General features: G+C 48.3%; 5 protein-coding genes and 1 pseudogene across 5 annotated transcripts; all 6 read right to left on the bottom strand.

The window, feature by feature from the left end:
- Positions 1–1,870: 1,870 nt before the first annotated feature.
- Positions 1,871–2,245, bottom strand: LOC118940127 (histone H2B). The gene has a single exon (XM_036948385.1). The coding sequence runs from the start codon at positions 2,243–2,245 to the stop codon at positions 1,871–1,873; it is 375 nt and encodes a 124-aa protein (XP_036804280.1).
- A 609-nt stretch (positions 2,246–2,854) lies between these two features.
- On the bottom strand, positions 2,855–3,166 carry LOC118940128 (histone H4). Its single transcript, XM_036948386.1, has one exon. The coding sequence runs from the start codon at positions 3,164–3,166 to the stop codon at positions 2,855–2,857; it is 312 nt and encodes a 103-aa protein (XP_036804281.1).
- Positions 3,167–6,201: 3,035 nt separating this feature from the next.
- LOC118940419 lies at positions 6,202–6,735 on the bottom strand (annotated as a pseudogene).
- A 350-nt stretch (positions 6,736–7,085) lies between these two features.
- LOC118940129 (histone H2A) lies at positions 7,086–7,472 on the bottom strand. The gene has a single exon (XM_036948387.1). The coding sequence runs from the start codon at positions 7,470–7,472 to the stop codon at positions 7,086–7,088; it is 387 nt and encodes a 128-aa protein (XP_036804282.1).
- A 645-nt stretch (positions 7,473–8,117) lies between these two features.
- On the bottom strand, positions 8,118–8,741 carry LOC118940130 (histone H1). Its single transcript, XM_036948388.1, has one exon. It carries the CDS (start codon positions 8,739–8,741, stop codon positions 8,118–8,120), a length of 624 nt encoding a protein of 207 aa, XP_036804283.1.
- A 1,318-nt stretch (positions 8,742–10,059) lies between these two features.
- Positions 10,060–11,343, bottom strand: LOC118940131 (histone H2B-like). The gene is made up of 2 exons (XM_036948389.1): positions 11,031–11,343; positions 10,060–10,505 (listed from the first exon to the last, which is right to left on the bottom strand). Exons 1-2 carry the CDS (start codon positions 11,341–11,343, stop codon positions 10,114–10,116), a joined length of 705 nt encoding a protein of 234 aa, XP_036804284.1. The 3' UTR covers positions 10,060–10,113.
- Positions 11,344–18,651: the final 7,308 nt, after the last annotated feature.

Consider the following 18,651-nt stretch of genomic DNA (forward strand, 5'->3'; position numbering starts at 1 on the left):
ATGGAGGCTGGCGCCCCATGTGCTTGTCCGCCCTGATATAGGCCTAGAGAGAGAGAGATTTGGAGCCTCTTCTTCTCTCTCCTCCTCCCTCTTGTACAGGTGTGTGTAAGGGATGTGAAACGGCTAGTTTCAATCGGTGACGTCACTTGCTCTGAGACTGTTGTTGATGATGTGTGCAGAGGGTCCCTGGTTCGGCCTAAAGTTACACTGTTACACAGGCTCCAGTCATCGGAGCACGAGTGGAATCCCACTCACTGCGTTATACTGCCATGCACACATTCCTACCCTGTTCATGTCAGCATCATTTATTCCCTCTCCCCCCTTTTTGACATGTCCTCCACACACACACACACACACACATATATGGATTTGCTTTTTTCACTGACAGGGTGGGTGGCTCTTAACCTTTTGAGGGCATGGCAGATTTACGCCCCCTTTGGAGAAATTGGGTACCCCTAGTAAACTGAAAAAAACTATATAAAAAATTGCTAATATATGCATATAATAATTATTATTGGATAGAAAACACTCTAAAGCTTCTAAAACCGTTGGAATTATGTCTGTAAGTATAGCAGAACTCACAGGGCATGCATTCTTCCAAACTAGTTTTTGTGGCCATGAAAGTTGGAGCAACTTTGACGTCATGCCCCCACCCTTCCCGACCACTTATGGATCTGGGGACACTTTCCATCTCTTCCACTAGATGTCCTCTTTCTTTGGAGCGTTCAATCGTTCAAATCGCGCGAGAATTGGCCCTATAGGAGTGATTGGAGTAAGTGTCGCAATAAAAAAACCTGTGCGTTAGGGCGCGAATTGGTCACAGCCATTCCTTTGTTCCAGCACTCCTGGGAAGAGCAAACGATGCCCGGTTGAATTGAAGTTTGTTTTGCACGTCTAAAACATCATAAAGCTTGCTTCTGCACTTAGTTTGACCTGTTTAGTCGACATATAATGTGTAATTTTGAAGTTTTGATGCGCAACTTATCCGGACCGGAGGACGTTTTGGGTGCATTTCAGCTGATGTTATTAGCAGTAGCTAATACAAAGACGCAAGACTTGAAACCAAACGATGTATTGGGTAAGTATGAACCCTTCCAGAACATTCTGAACGAAGACCATCGAAGGTAAGGGAATATTTATGCTTAAATCTGTGTTTCTGTTGACTCCAACATTACGTGGAAATGTAGCTTGGAACTGAGCGCTGCCTCAGCATATGAAATAGTGTGCGATTTCTGTAACGTTAAAAATAAATCTAACACAGCGGTTGCATAAAGAAGCAGTGTATCTTTCTAACTATATGTAGAACATGTATATTTAGCCAAAGTTTATGATGTCTATTTACGTTATCTTGCCGAGCTACCTAGGTTTCCTGCGGGCATTTTTGAGTAATTTCTGAACATGAGTACACTGTAAATGGACATTTATGGATATATATGGCATATTATTGAAAAAAAAAAAAATGTACTGTGTAACATGTCCTATCACTGTCATCTGATGAAGATTTTCAAAAGGTTAGTGAGCGATTTATTTTTTAATCCTGCTTTTATAATTTTATATTTTCTGGGACAAAATGGCTGCCGCTTGTCTTTGTTTCGGTGGTGGTCTAATATAAATGTGTGGTGTGTTTTCGCCGTAAAACATTTTAAAAATCTGACATGCTGGGTAGATGAACAAGGTGTTTATCTTTCATTTGAGCTATTGGACTTGTTAATGTGTGGAGGTTAAATATTTTTAAGAATATTTTTGCGTTCCATGCGCCACCGTTTGAGCTGAACGGGGGGGAGGGTGTTCCTCCAGAGGAACTCCTGGCATCAAAATTAAGAGAGCCTAAAAGAGCCTTTGGGTTACTACAGCACTCCAAATGGGCTGTTTACTTGGAGCTGGTGTACTTGGTCACGGCCTTGGTGCCCTCGGACACTGCGTGCTTGGCCAGCTCTCCGGGGAGCAGCAGGCGCACTGCGGTCTGGATCTCCCTGGAGGTGATGGTGGAACGCTTGTTGTAGTGGGCCAGGCGAGACGACTCTCCGGCGATACGCTCGAAGATGTCGTTCACGAACGAGTTCATGATTCCCATGGCCTTGGAGGAGATGCCGGTATCGGGGTGGACCTGCTTCAGGACTTTGTACACGTAAATGGCGTAGCTCTCCTTCCTCGACTTTCGGCGTTTCTTGCCGCCTTTCCCTGCGGTCTTGGTGACGGCTTTCTTGGAGCCCTTCTTGGGCGCGGACTTTGCTGGCTCGGGCATGATGCTGATGTCTCGCTGCTTCTCACAAACGAATGAGGGGGTGGAGAGCCCTTTCCCTCTTATGAAGACGAAGCTAAGCTAATTCGCCGGCCGTGGACACACCCCTGCTTTCTCATAGGCGCCCCTGCCATTTGCCCAGTGGAGCTGAGCGCGCATAAGAGCCTTCCACTCAGAGGCTTGCTTCCCTAACAAAGACCATAGCCTATGCTCTGTCACTGGTGGGGAATGGTGTGTTTCCAAAAAAGTCCTACAATGGCCAAAAATAAGGCTCCCCTTTTTGGTACTTGGTGGGGATTTCCCAGCCGTGGTGCCTTTATTTCGGGTGTCTCGTAATACGACTGTACGCAAAGCCTGCACTGAACATAGCCTCCCTCCTGTCATGAACACTCCCTCCCTGTCCACTCAAGAGTGGCTCATGGTTTAATACGACTGTAGGCAAAGCCTGCACTGAACATAGCCTCCTGTCACGAATACTCCCTCCCTGTCCACTCAAGAGTGGCTCATGGTTTCCTACGATAATGGATTTGACCCTTTTGAAGCGGATGTGGGTGGCTCTTAAAAGAGCCTTTGGGTTCAAGTCGGGATGTTGACGTTCCGAGAAGAGTGCGTTTAACCGCCGAAACCGTACAGGGTGCGTCCCTGGCGTTTCAGAGCGTAGACCACGTCCATGGCCGTAACGGTCTTCCTCTTGGCGTGCTCGGTGTAGGTGACGGCGTCACGGATCACGTTCTCAAGGAACACCTTCAGGACACCGCGGGTCTCCTCGTAGATCAGCCCGGAGATACGCTTCACGCCGCCACGGCGAGCCAGACGGCGAATGGCGGGCTTGGTGATTCCCTGGATGTTATCGCGGAGAACCTTACGGTGACGCTTAGCGCCTCCTTTTCCGAGTCCCTTGCCGCCTTTACCTCTTCCAGACATCGTGTGTTCGCTAGCTGAGTTCAAGTGAATTAATGACGTAATTTTCGGTGCTCGGGTGCTCTTATTATCTGCGTTTGGTGGACCTGATTGAAGCCAGTGGCACAGAAAGCGCGCGCTTTTGCCTGGCCTCTGCTGCAAAGGGGAGGGCAGGGCGTTCGTTCTAGGGAACAATGGAGGAAGAAGAAATCAAAGCTACTTACTTACATGCGCGGGAAACACACTCAAATACTGAGCTATGTTGAACACAAGGCCCAACTGTGATGTCCCACTCTTCACATTGATTGGTGTTGTTCTACTTGTTGTTGTTGTTGCACCTGATTCAACTCTTTCAATCAGCTGTGCCTCTCCAGGGCTACCACAAAAAATGGCTACTCTACCCTGCCTGGAGTTGGGAAACACTGAACTAGTAGGATTCAACCCACTGCAGTTGCCAGTCACACCTAATAGAGATAGGCGTTAAAACCTCAAATAGTGTCACAAGTACAAAGGAGAAACGAAGTGCAACATACGGGAAACAAATACACAAGGAATGCCACAAACCCTATAAGGGGTCCGTAATGTCACCTCAGCAGTCATGTAGCTCTTGAAGGCCATGTAATAACGTCATTCTTCTTTTTCTTCCCTAGACAGGATCCAGGTGGCCATGGGAAGGGTGGTGATACCTCTGCAAGCTGAAACGCAGTAAAACATTCCTCAGACACCCACCCAACACACACACAATAAAGGGATCATTTTCCTATGCGTACAGAGGTGATAGGGATGTGCAAATATTGTATGGTACTTTTTTCAAAAAACAATAACATAGCCTTATATTACGGAAATAGTGGTATGAGGTGGATCCTTTATAGGCCAGAGAGCCTCAGCTGTTGCATTGAATGATCTCAACAGGTCATTTCAAAGGGGACAAATGAGGCCCAAGGGCACATACTGGCGATTGACCAATCGGTGCAGTTGATTCACATCTCAGATGTGACTAGGTATCATCTTACAACTTATTGTTGCCATAATTGTCTCTTACGTGCACTTAGTGGCTGCCGGCCCTCGGTTTAGTACATCGAGCAACAGAGGTTGCCTTTTAGGAGAATGACTGACAAGCGTTCAACTAGCTGGGATGCAGCTAGTGTCATCAAAGCACTTTGTCATAGCAAGTTAGAAGAAATAGGTTAAGGTTACGAAAAGGCTTAGGCTTACCCCAAATGTCACGTCCGTTCGTAGCTGTACTCCGTGTAGGCACAACAAGTCATCACACAGAGAGCACACTTGAAGCACAACTGCACTGCCTGGAAGGCCGCAACGGACTGAATTGGAATCCCTCAAACAGCACGCTAACTACATTCCGCTTTATGATGTCACAGTCAGCCCCTCGGAACACTGGTCCTCAACAATCTCAAACACCTTGGATACCCAAGCCAAACATTCTCGAATCACTCACATTCACAAATCAACCAGGGCGAAGAAGGCTGCCAGGAATTGAATGCTGAAAAGCTAACCTCCTTCACAGAGCAACATCATAGGACTGGGAGTTTGTGTTCAACAGCTTGCGTTCCCCTATTATCAAGGGCTTAGTTCCTCTATAGGCTACAGTGCAGATACTTCACATGCAGAGTACAACAACAAATAACAGAGGGCCTGTTACCACACCCTATAGGCTAGGAGTTGAACTTGGACCACAATGACATTGGTAGTAATTAGCCTGCAGCATAAATGACAGCTCCCTAACGGGGACATAAAGTGGAAATGGAAGTGCGACACATAGAGGAAAAGTCCTAATCCTAATCAAATAGACACATTTTTTTAAATTTTTATTTTTATTTATTTCACCAGGTAGGCAAGTTGAGAACAAGTTCTCATTTACAATTGCGACCTGGCCAAGATTAAGCAAAGCAGTTCGACACATACAACGACACAGACTTACACATGGAGTAAAACAAACATACAGTCAATAATACAGTATAAACAAGTCTATATACGATGTGAGCAAATGAGGTGTCTTTTTCAGCACCACGGAGCTCCGCTATTACCTGTCTCATGAGTGAAGATGCAACAGCAGACAATTCCTGCTCTTTTGTCCTGAGATGACACACTTTAGCCGTGTCATTGCTGCATTTAACTGGCAGCCTGTATTTAGGGCCTTTACTTTGTCGTATCATTTGGTCAAGGGGTTTCGATTCCTCAGCAAATCTTCTTGGAAAAATGAACTAAATCCCACATCAGAAGTCGACTTCAAATCACGCCAAAGACACACGACTCTACTCTACTTTTTTTTCGACCACCTTTCACTTGCGCCGGACAGAGATATATCATTTTACTTTCAATAGCTTAGTCAGTCGCATGAATTATGGGGTGCACACAGCTAACGTTGTAATGATCGGATCAAAACATGGATTTTTGGGGCCATCGAGGAATGTCACATGGGCCAGAAATCATTGAATGGCCATTTTCACAAAGGAATAGACAGACTCTAGCATGTTACATTCCAAGAGCAATTGGAATCGAAAAAACACAACGTGCCCCACTTGGGGACCCGAGGACCGAGTTTGGGAAACGCTGGCCTGAAGATCAAATACCAATAGGGAGCCACTATGACGTGCTCACACGCTGACAGTACCAGCGTTTAACCACTAGATGGCCTCCGTGCTCCACGGTAAACTTTTCCCATCTCATCAGCGGCACTTTCAAAGTCAGTTGTTCTTAGCTACATAGTGACCATTTTTGACACTTTTTGCCCTATATCATTACTATCACTCATTACTGCTAGTGTATTTTTCCCCTCTTCTACTCTAGGCATACATCTAATCACATATAGAGAGCGTTATTGAAACGACTCAAGTCAGTTAAGAACCAACTCTTATTTACAATCACGGCCGGTGGTGATACAGCCTGGAATCGAACCACGGTCTGTAGTGACTCGAGAACAGGGAACATACACGGTGGGAAAGGGGCGTGTACAAATGGAACAATTGTGCCTTTTTGACTGAAATATGGAGGTGGCTCTTAAAAGAGCCTTTGGGGGATTTTGGAGATCAGGTCATCGTTTATGCGCGCTCTCCGCGAATACGACGGGCCAGCTGGATGTCCTTGGGCATGATGGTCACCCTCTTGGCGTGGATGGCGCACAGGTTGGTGTCCTCGAACAGGCCGACCAGGTAAGCCTCGCTTGCCTCCTGCAGGGCCATCACTGCGGAACTCTGGAAGCGCAGGTCGGTCTTAAAGTCCTGGGCAATTCTCGCACCAGGCGCTGGAAAGGCAGTTTGCGGATCAGCAGCTCAGTGGACTTCTGGTAACGACGGATCTCTCTAAGAGCCACGGTGCCGGGCCTGTAACGGTGAGGCTTCTTCACGCCGCCGGTGGCCGGGGCGCTCTTGCGCGCAGCCTTGGTGGCGAGCTGCTTCCTGGGTGCTTTGCCACCGGTGGATTTGCGAGCGGTTTGCTTGGTTCTGGCCATGGCGCTAGCTAGCTTCCTTCTTTCACAGTCGGAGTATAGCCTCAAAATGCCTATGTGAAGTTTATAAAGCCGGCAGCGGCGTCTGCTCATTGGTCACCATCTCCGCACCGCCCTGATTGGCCCGTTGCGGAGGCCTCCTCCGCCGCCCATTGGACGGGAGGCTCGGCCTCTCCGTGCCGCCCCAAAATGCAACCCCCACCCTCGCCGAGGCGCGCTTGGGTCTTTTGTTAGGGCCGCGAGCAACGTTACACTTGACGCGCAATAATGCTCTCATTCTAGCCTACTAGTTGTTATCCTTCATTTAGGCCTCATGTGGGCACTTGATACGGTGCCGTCTATATGTGTGTGTATCTAACACGCCAAATAATTGGCCAGGCATAGAAAGGACACTTTGCGCTTTTGTTGAGCTAGGTGGTTGGCTCTTAAAAGAGCCTTTGGGGGTTGAGTAGTCAAGTTGCAGCCGCACCAGCGATTTTACTTGGCTTTGACGGCCTTCTCAGTCTTCTTGGGGAGCAGCACTGCCTGGATGTTGGGCAGAACACCACCCTGAGCGATGGTCACGCCGCCAAGCAGTTTGTTCAGCTCCTCGTCGTTACGGACTGCCAGCTGCAGGTGACGGGGGATGATACGAGTCTTCTTGTTGTCACGGGCAGCGTTTCCGGCCAACTCCAGGATCTCAGCAGTCAGGTACTCGAGCACTGCGGCCAGGTACACTGGTGCGCCAGCGCCCACACGCTCGGCGTAGTTGCCTTTACGCAGCAGCCTGTGCACACGGCCCACGGGGAACTGGAGCCCGGCACGGGATGAACGTGTCTTTGCCTTCGCCCTGGCCTTGCCTCCGGTTTTGCCTCTTCCGCTCATATTGGTAGCTTCAGTATGTCACAGAAAGTCTGAATGAGCCGCTGGCCACCTCGAGAGTCTTACTTATACCTCGCCACAAAAGCCATCGATTGGCCACCGGACCGGTGTGGCCTTATCCAATTGGAGTGAGGGAGGGACAGACAGACAGGCAGTCAGCCCTAAGCCCGCCCCCACCCACCCGCCCGCAGGCAGGCAGGCAGGCAGCAGAGTGACGAGGGCTAGGCTACTCTGTTTCCCTCCGACTTTTGTTACTTTTTCACGTTGGCGGGGAGCGCCAAAGTGACAACTCAAATCACTGAAACATGTATCAATCAATTCGAGAGTGGCTCATAATACAAATGGCTGCTGTCCAACCCACTATAGTATGTATGCTTATTATTATCAGGATCAATGTGACATGCCAATTCTAACACATCACAACAATGTTGACTGGTGAGGGTGCTGCACTCTTGAGTGACAAATGTAAAGCCATTTAGCCACTCCAAAATGTGGTGCGTAAAAGTCATTCATTTCATTTCTTTTGCACCACGGGTAGGTAGGTGGAATGGAATGACATGCGCTTTTATGGAAAGAGGTGGGTGGCTCTTAAAAGAGCCTTTTGTGGTAACAACGTGTCGAGTAGAAAGAACACTGTTTGTAATAGGTTTACTTCTTCTTGGGGGCTGCCTTCTTGGCCTTGGCCGCCTTGGGCTTGGCGGCTTTGGGCTTCGCTGCCTTGGTAGCCTTCTTGGGGCTCTTGGCCGCTTTCTTGGCCGCTGCGGCGGGCTTCTTCACCTTCTTTGGGCTCTTGGCGGCCTTTTTGGGTGTAGCGGGCTTCTTGGCCTTCTTGGGGGACTTCTTTGCGGCCACGGCCTTCTTGGCTGCTACCTTCTTGGGCTTCTTGGCGGCGGCGGGCTTCTTGGCGGCCACCTTCTTAGCTTTGGGGGCTGCGGCTTTCTTGGCGGGCTTCTTTGCCTCGACGGCCTTCTTGTTGAGCTTGAAGGAGCCGGAAGCACCGGTGCCCTTAGTCTGGACCAGGGTGCCCTTGGTGACGAGGCTCTTGACGGCGATCTTGACACGGGAGTTGTTCTTCTCCACGTCGTAGCCGCCTGCCGCCAGAGACTTCTTGAGCGCGGCCAGGGACACGCCGCTCCTCTCCTTGGAGGCGGACACCGCCTTGACGATGAGCTCGCCTACGCTGGGTCCCGCTTTCTTGGGCTTGGCTGCTGCCTTCTTCTTGGGTGCCTTGGCCGGCGCGGCGGCGGCGGGTGCTGGTGCGACTTCTGCCATGTCTGTCCTTCGGTCCGGTAAACACACACACTTACAACACTACGGTAGTCTGTGAGGAGGAGTACTTTGCTGTAGACGCTGCTCTGCGCTATTGAAGCTCCACACCGTGCAGGGGGCTGGCCTTAAACGCGACATGAGAACCATGTAGACTCAAGCCACCCAGCTCGGCTTCTCCGGGCTGGCCAAATGCTCTTTCACTTGTGTTTTCTGGTCGCCAATATCGGGCCAAAAGTCACCGACGGAGCCGCGTTTTTGGCCCAAAAGCGAACGGCCCAGCGAGCAGACTTGTGTCCGTTCAGAATAAAGTCATGTGGGCTGCAGAAGCCCCGTGCATTTTGCTGCGACTCGCTCAAAACCTCACCGTTCGACTGTCGGGTGGAGCGGTGCGCACTGCTTTTCCTGTGCTATTTGTCTCCTAAATGGCCTAAAAGTGCATCCGATTGCGAGCACCATTGATTGTGGAGTGAGCCGAGATGTCTGGCAAGGGAATCAAATGGTTTGGCGTCCCCTGATGTGCTCCTTGGTGTTTTAAAGGAGAGCTCTTTTGGGGACCTTAAAACACATGCACTTGTGAGGCCTGGCTGAGACTAGTTTCACGTTGTATTCGTCATGTGTCCAGGAGGCAAACGAGAAATAATACACTGTCCAACGACATGCTTACTTGCACTTTGTGTGTGTGTGTGTGTGTGTGTGTGTGATGTTTTATTAGTATGAGTTTATTAGTTGGATTTGGAGCCTGTGTGTTTTTCTTGTGCTAGGTAGTCTCTCTCTCTGTCTGTGTGTCTCTTTCAAAAGCGTGTCAGAGAGAGAGAGAGAGAGAGAGAGAGATAGGCTTGTGGCCTTCTCGCAGTCCTTCCTCGCTTGACTCCGCAGCGTGACTCACTCGTGCCGGTCTTTGTGTCTGTGGGTCTTGGTGTCTGGCTGTGCGGCCGGCGCTATGGAGGCTGGCGCCCCATGTGCTTGTCCGCCCTGATATAGGCCTAGAGAGAGAGAGATTTGGAGCCTCTTCTTCTCTCTCCTCCTCCCTCTTGTACAGGTGTGTGTAAGGGATGTGAAACGGCTAGTTTTCAATCGGTGACGTCACTTGCTCTGAGACTGTTGTTGATGATGTGTGCAGAGGGTCCCTGGTTCGGCCTAAAGTTATACTGTTACACAGGCTCCAGTCATCGGAGCACGAGTGGAATCCCACTCACTGTGTTATACTGCCATGCACACATTCCTACCCTGTTCATGTCAGCATCATTTATTCCCTCTCCCCCCTTTTGACATGTCCTCCACACACACACACACATATGGATTTGCTTTTTTCACTGACAGGTTGGGTGGCTCTTAAAAGAGCCTTTGGGTTACTACAGCACTCCAAATGGGCTGTTTACTTGGAGCTGGTGTACTTGGTCACGGCCTTGGTGCCCTCGGACACTGCGTGCTTGGCCAGCTCTCCGGGGAGCAGCAGGCGCACTGCGGTCTGGATCTCCCTGGAGGTGATGGTGGAACGCTTGTTGTAGTGGGCCAGGCGAGACGACTCTCCGGCGATACGCTCGAAGATGTCGTTCACGAACGAGTTCATGATTCCCATGGCCTTGGAGGAGATGCCGGTATCGGGGTGGACCTGCTTCAGGACTTTGTACACGTAAATGGCGTAGCTCTCCTTCCTCGACTTTCGGCGTTTCTTGCCGCCTTTCCTGCGGTCTTGGTGACGGCTTTCTTGGAGCCCTTCTTGGGCGCGGACTTTGCTGGCTCGGGCATGATGCTGATGTCTCGCTGCTTCTCACAAACGAATGAGGGGGTGGAGAGCCCTTTCCCTCTTATGAAGACGAAGCTAAGCTAATTCGCCGGCCGTGGACACACCCCTGCTTTCTCATAGGCGCCCCTGCCATTTGCCCAGTGGAGCTGAGCGCGCATAAGAGCCTTCCACTCAGAGGCTTGCTTCCCTAACAAAGACCATAGCCTATGCTCTGTCACTGGTGGGGAATGGTGTGTTTCCAAAAAAGTCCTACAATGGCCAAAAATAAGGCTCCCCTTTTTGGTACTTGGTGGGGATTTCTCAGCCGTGGTGCCTTTATTTCGGGTGTCTCGTAATACGACTGTACGCAAAGCCTGCACTGAACATAGCCTCCCTCCCTGTCATGAACACTCCCTCCCTGTCCACTCAAGAGTGGCTCATGGTTTCCTACGATAATGGATTTGACCCTTTTGAAGCGGATGTGGGTGGCTCTTAAAGAGCCTTTGGGGTTCAAGTCGGGATGTTGACGTTCCGAGAAGAGTGCGTTTAACCGCCGAAAACCGTACAGGGTGCGTCCTGGCGTTTCAGAGCGTAGACCACGTCCATGGCCGTAACGGTCTTCCTCTTGGCGTGCTCGGTGTAGGTGACGGCGTCACGGATCACGTTCTCAAGGAACACCTTCAGGACACCGCGGGTCTCCTCGTAGATCAGCCCGGAGATACGCTTCACGCCGCCACGGCGAGCCAGACGGCGAATGGCAGGCTTGGTGATTCCCTGGATGTTATCGCGGAGAACCTTACGGTGACGCTTAGCGCCTCCTTTTCCGAGTCCCTTGCCTCCTTTTCCGAGTCCCTTGCCGCCTTTACCTCTTCCAGACATCGTGTGTTCGCTAGCTGAGTTCAAGTGAATTAATGACGTAATTTTCGGTGCTCGGGTGCTCTTATTATCTGCGTTTGGTGGACCTGATTGAAGCCAGTGGCACAGAAAGCGCGCGCTTTTGCCTGGCCTCTGCTGCAAAGGGGAGGGCAGGGCGTTCGTTCTAGGGAACTATGGAGGAAGAAGAAATCAAAGCTACTTACTTACATGCGCGGGAAACACACTCAAATACTGAGCTATGTTGAACACAAGGCCCAACTGTGATGTCCCCACTCTTCACATTGATTGGTGTTGTTCTACTTGTTGTTGTTGTTGCACCTGATTCAACTCTTTCAATCAGCTGTGCCTCTCCAGGGCTACCACAAAAAATGGCTACTCTACCCCTGCCTGGAGTTGGGAAACACTGAACTAGTAGGATTCAACCCACTGCAGTTGCCAGTCACACCTAATAGAGATAGGCGTTAAAACCTCAAATAGTGTCACAAGTACAAAGGAGAAACGAAGTGCAACATACGGGAAACAAATACACAAGGAATGCCACAAACCCTATAAGGGGTCCGTAATGTCACCTCAGCAGTCATGTAGCTCTTGAAGGCCATGTAATAACGTCATTCTTCTTTTTCTTCCCTAGACAGGATCCAGGTGGCCATGGGAAGGGTGGTGATACCTCTGCAAGCTGAAACGCAGTAAAACATTCCTCAGACACCCACCCAACACACACACAATAAAGGGATCATTTTCCTATGCGTACAGAGGTGATAGGGATGTGCAAATATTGTATGGTACTTTTTTCAAAAAACAATAACATAGCCTTATATTACGGAAATAGTGGTATGAGGTGGATCCTTTATAGGCCAGAGAGCCTCAGATGTTGCATTGAATGATCTCAACAGGTCATTTCAAAGGGGACAAATGAGGCCCAAGGGCACATACTGGCGATTGACCAATCGGTGCAGTTGATTCACATCTCAGATGTGACTAGGTATCATCTTACAACTTATTGTTGCCATAATTGTCTCTTACGTGCACTTAGTGGCTGCCGGCCCTCGGTTTAGTACATCGAGCAACAGAGGTTGCCTTTTAGGAGAATGACTGACAAGCGTTCAACTAGCTGGGATGCAGCTAGTGTCATCAAAGCACTTTGTCATAGCAAGTTAGAAGAAATAGGTTAAGGTTACGAAAAGGCTTAGGCTTACCCCAAATGTCACGTCCGTTCGTAGCTGTACTCCGTGTAGGCACAACAAGTCATCACACAGAGAGCACACTTGAAGCACAACTGCACTGCCTGGAAGGCCGCAACGGACTGAATTGGAATCCCTCAAACAGCACGCTAACTACATTCCGCTTTATGATGTCACAGTCAGCCCCTCGGAACACTGGTCCTCAACAATCTCAAACACCTTGGATACCCAAGCCAAACATTCTCGAATCACTCACATTCACAATCAACCAGGGCGAAGAAGGCTGCCAGGAATTGAATGCTGAAAAGCTAACCTCCTTCACAGAGCAACATCATAGGACTGGGAGTTTGTGTTCAACAGCTTGCGTTCCCCTATTATCAAGGGCTTAGTTCCTCTATAGGCTACAGTGCAGATACTTCACATGCAGAGTACAACAACAAATAACAGAGGGCCTGTTACCACACCCTATAGGCTAGGAGTTGAACTTGGACCACAATTGACATTGGTAGTAATTATCCTGCAGCATAAATGACAGCTCCCTAACGGGGACATAAAGTGGAAATGGAAGTGCGACACATAGAGGAAAAGTCCTAATCCTAATCAAATAGACACATTTTTTAAATTTTATTTTTATTTATTTCACCAGGTAGGCAAGTTGAGAACAAGTTCTCATTTACAATTGCGACCTGGCCAAGATTAAGCAAAGCAGTTCGACACATACAACGACACAGACTTACACATGGAGTAAAACAAACATACAGTCAATAATACAGTATAAACAAGTCTATATACGATGTGAGCAAATGAGGTGAGATAAGGGAGGTAAAGGCAAAAAAAGCCCATGGTGCAAAGTAAATACAATATAGCAAGTAAAACACTGGAATGGTACATTTGCAATGGAAAACATGTGCAAAGTAGAAATAAAAATAATGGGGTGCAAAGGAGCAAATAAATAAATTCATTAAATACAGTAGGGAAAGAGGTAGTTGTTTGGCCTAAATTATAGGTGGGCTATGTACAGGTGCAGTAATCTGTGAGCTGCTCTGACAGTTGGTGCTTAAAGCTAGTGAGGGAGATAAGTGTTTCCAGTTTCAGAGATTTTTGTAGTTCGTTCCAGTCATTGGCAGCAGAGAACTGGAAGGAGAGGCGGCCAAAGAAAGAATTGGTTTTGGGGGGTGACTAGAGAGATATACATACACCTGTTTAGCAGATGTCGGGAAATGCTTGTGTTTACTAGCTCCAACAGCACAGTAAGATCTAACCATGTTCCAACATTCCACACAATACACCCAATGCAATTGGAATACATCAATATATGGACGAGCAATGTCAGACCGTCCGTAGACTAACATACCTTACAATACAATACTTTATATATCCACATGACATGAGCTATGCAAACCACCTCCACGTTAGGAATGTGCCCAGTGATATCTAACAAAAACACACACCTCCGTGGAACCCACATGGCAAGACAGGAAGGAAGACATGCAGGAGTGCTCATGAAGAAGACCGGAATCATCTCCAATCAAGTGAACAATGTCAAAGGAATAGGGCAAGTCATATAGATAGGGAGGCATTTCACCGCCACCCGCTGGACCACAAGTCATTTTGCCAACACTGGCTCATCATTCAAAGCCACATAGGGAGGGATCTTAACACCACCTGCTGGATCAGAAGTGCCACTCACAATGGCCACACAGACCATTTCTCCCTCAACCTGATGCAATTGTCACAACAAGTATGTGCTCAAAATCAAACATTAACTACAACAGATCATCAAATAGGCAAACACATGCTCATGTAGAGTACCTCAAATTATACAGTTACTTTGTCACCAAAGCTAATCTGTCATTCATCTACAAATACATGCTCTTCTAAAGCCACAATGCAATGTTCACATGGTACATTTCATTTCTTACAATCTATGTCACTATTACTTCATTTGACTGCTCTTAAATCATATTCACTTAACCCTTTTCTTCACCTGCTGATTTTCTGCTGCTTTTGTCTCTTGCAGATTTGGACGTCATGTGAATCAATGTTTCTCAAGTATCAAAAGAGAGTAAGTTACATTGACCTACTTTATGAAAAACGGAATGGTACTTTTCTCTCTAGCCTAGTGCACTCTTTATCTGTAAGCTCCCCTACTGGTGTAGGTAGCTCAAAAAAAAAAAGTACAGATGCCAGTACCCCATGTAGCCTATAGAACTTGATCTCGACGACCACATTTACACCAATGCACCCCGACAATCGGTTGGTGGTCGGGAATCAAGTGGATGATTCTGGGACCAATTACAGGATGAGGGGTGTACTGAACTGTGCCTATAGCATGTCAAAAATCCCTCCAACGGGAAATAGGCCTTGGCAAATGGCCAGGGGCGCTGTCTTTTTCAGCACCACGGAGCTCCGCTATTACCTGTCTCATGAGTGAAGATGCAACAGCAGACAATTCCTGCTCTTTTGTCCTGAGATGACACACTTTAGCCGTGTCATTGCTGCATTTAACTGGCAGCCTGTATTTAGGGCCTTTACTTTGTCGTATCATTTGGTCAAGGGTTTCGATTCCTCAGCAAATCTTCTTGGAAAAATGAACTAAATCCCACATCAGAAGTCGACTTCAAATCACGCCAAAGACACACGGACTCTACTCTACTTTTTTCGACCACCTTTCACTTGCGCCGGACAGAGATATATCATTTTACTTTCAATAGCTTAGTCAGTCGCATGAATTATGGGGTGCACACAGCTAACGTTGTAATGATCGGATCAAAACATGGATTTTTGGGGCCATCGAGGAATGTCACATGGGCCAGAAATCATTGAATGGCCATTTTCACAAAGGAATAGACAGACTCTAGCATGTTACATTCCAAGAGCAATTGGAATCGAAAAAACACAACGTGCCCCACTTGGGGACCCGAGGACCGAGTTTGGGAAACGCTGGCCTGAAGATCAAATACCAATAGGGAGCCACTATGACGTGCTCACACGCTGACAGTACCAGCGTTTAACCACTAGATGGCCTCCGTGCTCCACGGTAAAACTTTTCCCATCTCATCAGCGGCACTTTCAAAGTCAGTTGTTCTTAGCTACATAGTGACCATTTTTGACACTTTTTGCCCTATCTCATTACTATCACTCATTACTGCTAGTGTATTTTTCCCCTCTTCTACTCTAGGCATACATCTAATCACATATAGAGAGCGTTATTGAAACGACTCAAGTCAGTTAAGAACCAACTCTTATTTACAATCACGGCCGGTGGTGATACAGCCTGGAATCGAACCACGGTCTGTAGTGACTCGAGAACAGGGAACATACACGGTGGGAAAGGGGCGTGTACAAATGGAACAATTGTGCCTTTTTGACTGAAATATGGAGGTGGCTCTTAAAAGAGCCTTTGGGGATTTTGGAGATCAGGTCATCGTTTATGCGCGCTCTCCGCGAATACGACGGGCCAGCTGGATGTCCTTGGGCATGATGGTCACCCTCTTGGCGTGGATGGCGCACAGGTTGGTGTCCTCGAACAGGCCGACCAGGTAAGCCTCGCTTGCCTCCTGCAGGGCCATCACTGCGGAACTCTGGAAGCGCAGGTCGGTCTTAAAGTCCTGGGCAATTTCTCGCACCAGGCGCTGGAAAGGCAGTTTGCGGATCAGCAGCTCAGTGGACTTCTGGTAACGACGGATCTCTCTAAGAGCCACGGTGCCGGGCCTGTAACGGTGAGGCTTCTTCACGCCGCCGGTGCCGGGGCGCTCTTGCGCGCAGCCTTGGTGGCGAGCTGCTTCCTGGGTGCTTTGCCACCGGTGGATTTGCGAGCGGTTGCTTGGTTCTGGCCATGGCGCCTAGCTAGCTTCCTTCTTTCACAGTCGGAGTATAGCCTCAAAATGCCTATGTGAAGTTTATAAAGCCGGCAGCGGCGTCTGCTCATTGGTCACCATCTCCCGCACCGCCCTGATTGGCCCGTTGCGGAGGCCTCCTCCGCCGCCCATTGGACGGGAGGCTCGGCCTCTCCGTGCCGCCCCAAAATGCAACCCCCACCCTCGCCGAGGCGCGCTTGGGTCTTTTGTTAGGGCCGCGAGCAACGTTACACTTGACGCGCAATAATGCTCTCATTCTAGCCTACTAGTTGTTATCCTTCATTTAGGCCTCATGTGGGCACTTGATACGGTGCCGTCTATATGTGTGTGTATCTAACACGCCAAATAATTGGCCAGGCATAGAAAGGACACTTTGCGCTTTTGTTGAGCTAGGTGGTTGGCTCTTAAAAGAGCCTTTGGGGGTTGAGTAGTCAAGTTGCAGCCGCACCAGCGATTTTACTTGGCTTTGACGGCCTTCTCAGTCTTCTTGGGGAGCAGCACTGCCTGGATGTTGGCAGAAACACCACCCTGAGCGATGGTCACGCCGCCAAGCAGTTGTTCAGCTCCTCGTCGTTACGGACTGCCAGCTGCAGGTGACGGGGGATGATACGAGTCTTCTTGTTGTCACGGGCAGCGTTTCCGGCCAACTCCAGGATCTCAGCAGTCAGGTACTCGAGCACTGCGGCCAGGTACACTGGTGCGCCAGCGCCCACACGCTCGGCGTAGTTGCCTTTACGCAGCAGCCTGTGCACACGGCCCACGGGGAACTGGAGCCCGGCACGGGATGAACGTGTCTTTGCCTTCGCCCTGGCCTTGCCTCCGGTTTTGCCAGCATGAAAAAGATCAGCCACACGCCATTGTTTCTGTTGGATGACAGAGTAGAGGAAACTAGGGTTACAGACGTTATTTGTAATTTGACAAAAAATACCATATATGTAGGCCCACAGAAATTATAAAGGTAGAGTGGTAATTACTTGACTGTTATGATACAAAATGTGGGGGATTTAATTAAGCAAATTCTAGTCATTTCTGTAGGACTATGTGCAACCACTGGGGGAACCCTGGACGTCTGACTGACCTCAAGGTGAGCCCGCTAACCACAGTCCCTGAAGAGTTAACTCCCTTAGGGAACTCGTAACACACTTCCAATCCAAAGGCTAACATAGCGGTTACATTACCATTTGGTGCAGAGAAGTAACCAAGTGTGTCACAGAAACTTGATACTGTATCTGAGGGGCGCATTGTCAAAATGTGACGATGTCACCATACACACTGAACTCATAAAGGAGGCTGCTACTCACTTGTCTTTTGGCTCGTGGACGGTCATTTATTTATCTTCAGTGATTACTATCACCCTTTTCCACACTTCAGCACCAAACCTGAAAGAAATGGGTTGGATTGAAAAACATTAGGTTTTTTTCTCTTTAGTCATGTCGAGGAATACAAGAAAACAAACTCATAGAATTGCATTTTATTTTATCAAATACATTAGAGAGGTTTTAGGAACTAAACTGGCTAGTGGAATAAAAATTGTATTTGAATGAATATGGGGCTATGAGATCTGAAAACTAGGGTTAGACTACATTTCCACAGTGCTGAAACTTCAATTGAATGACTGAAATGAGATCTGCTGACTCTTTGCATGCTATTCAGTAGCATACTGACTAATAGCCTAGGCTACAGTTTGTTTTTGCTCCTGTACAATGTAAGATTGATATTCGTAATATTACCAAACATCAAGGCATTAGACAGAGAGAGCATCATGCAATGTGATAATGAGAGATCAAAAACTTACAGCAACAGACTCAGTATCATCAACTACCCATTTCCAGAACAGTTGTCAGATCTTCTTATTTTTTAAAGTTGAGAGGTAGGCTAATGGACATTCTAAGAACTCAGATGTTGACTCCTCCCAAAATCAGGGAAGCCCTCACTCCTCCCAGCACAACTATGTGTGCGTTTCAGAAGCTTATAGTGACTAACTGGCGCTATCTTAATGTCTACTCTGCCCCACAGCCTCCCGACACGCTTTTCCATATTCCCCACACTACTGGGAAGAGAGCTTTGATGTATCAAAAGAATAACAACTTAAAATGAATAAGCTACATTATTTTTCTCTATCTGCTTAATAACTGTACGGGCCTCATTACATTTTCTATTGGATCTGTAGGCTATGACATCTCACAAGGTAGCCTACTGTGTTTCAGTCTTAGGAACAATACTGGTCAAAATGGTGGTCTGATTAGATTAATCATTCTAACAATATGCAA

This window comes from Oncorhynchus mykiss, chromosome 17 (genome assembly GCF_013265735.2).
Source record: "Oncorhynchus mykiss isolate Arlee chromosome 17, USDA_OmykA_1.1, whole genome shotgun sequence".
Lineage (NCBI taxonomy): Eukaryota > Metazoa > Chordata > Actinopteri > Salmoniformes > Salmonidae > Oncorhynchus > Oncorhynchus mykiss.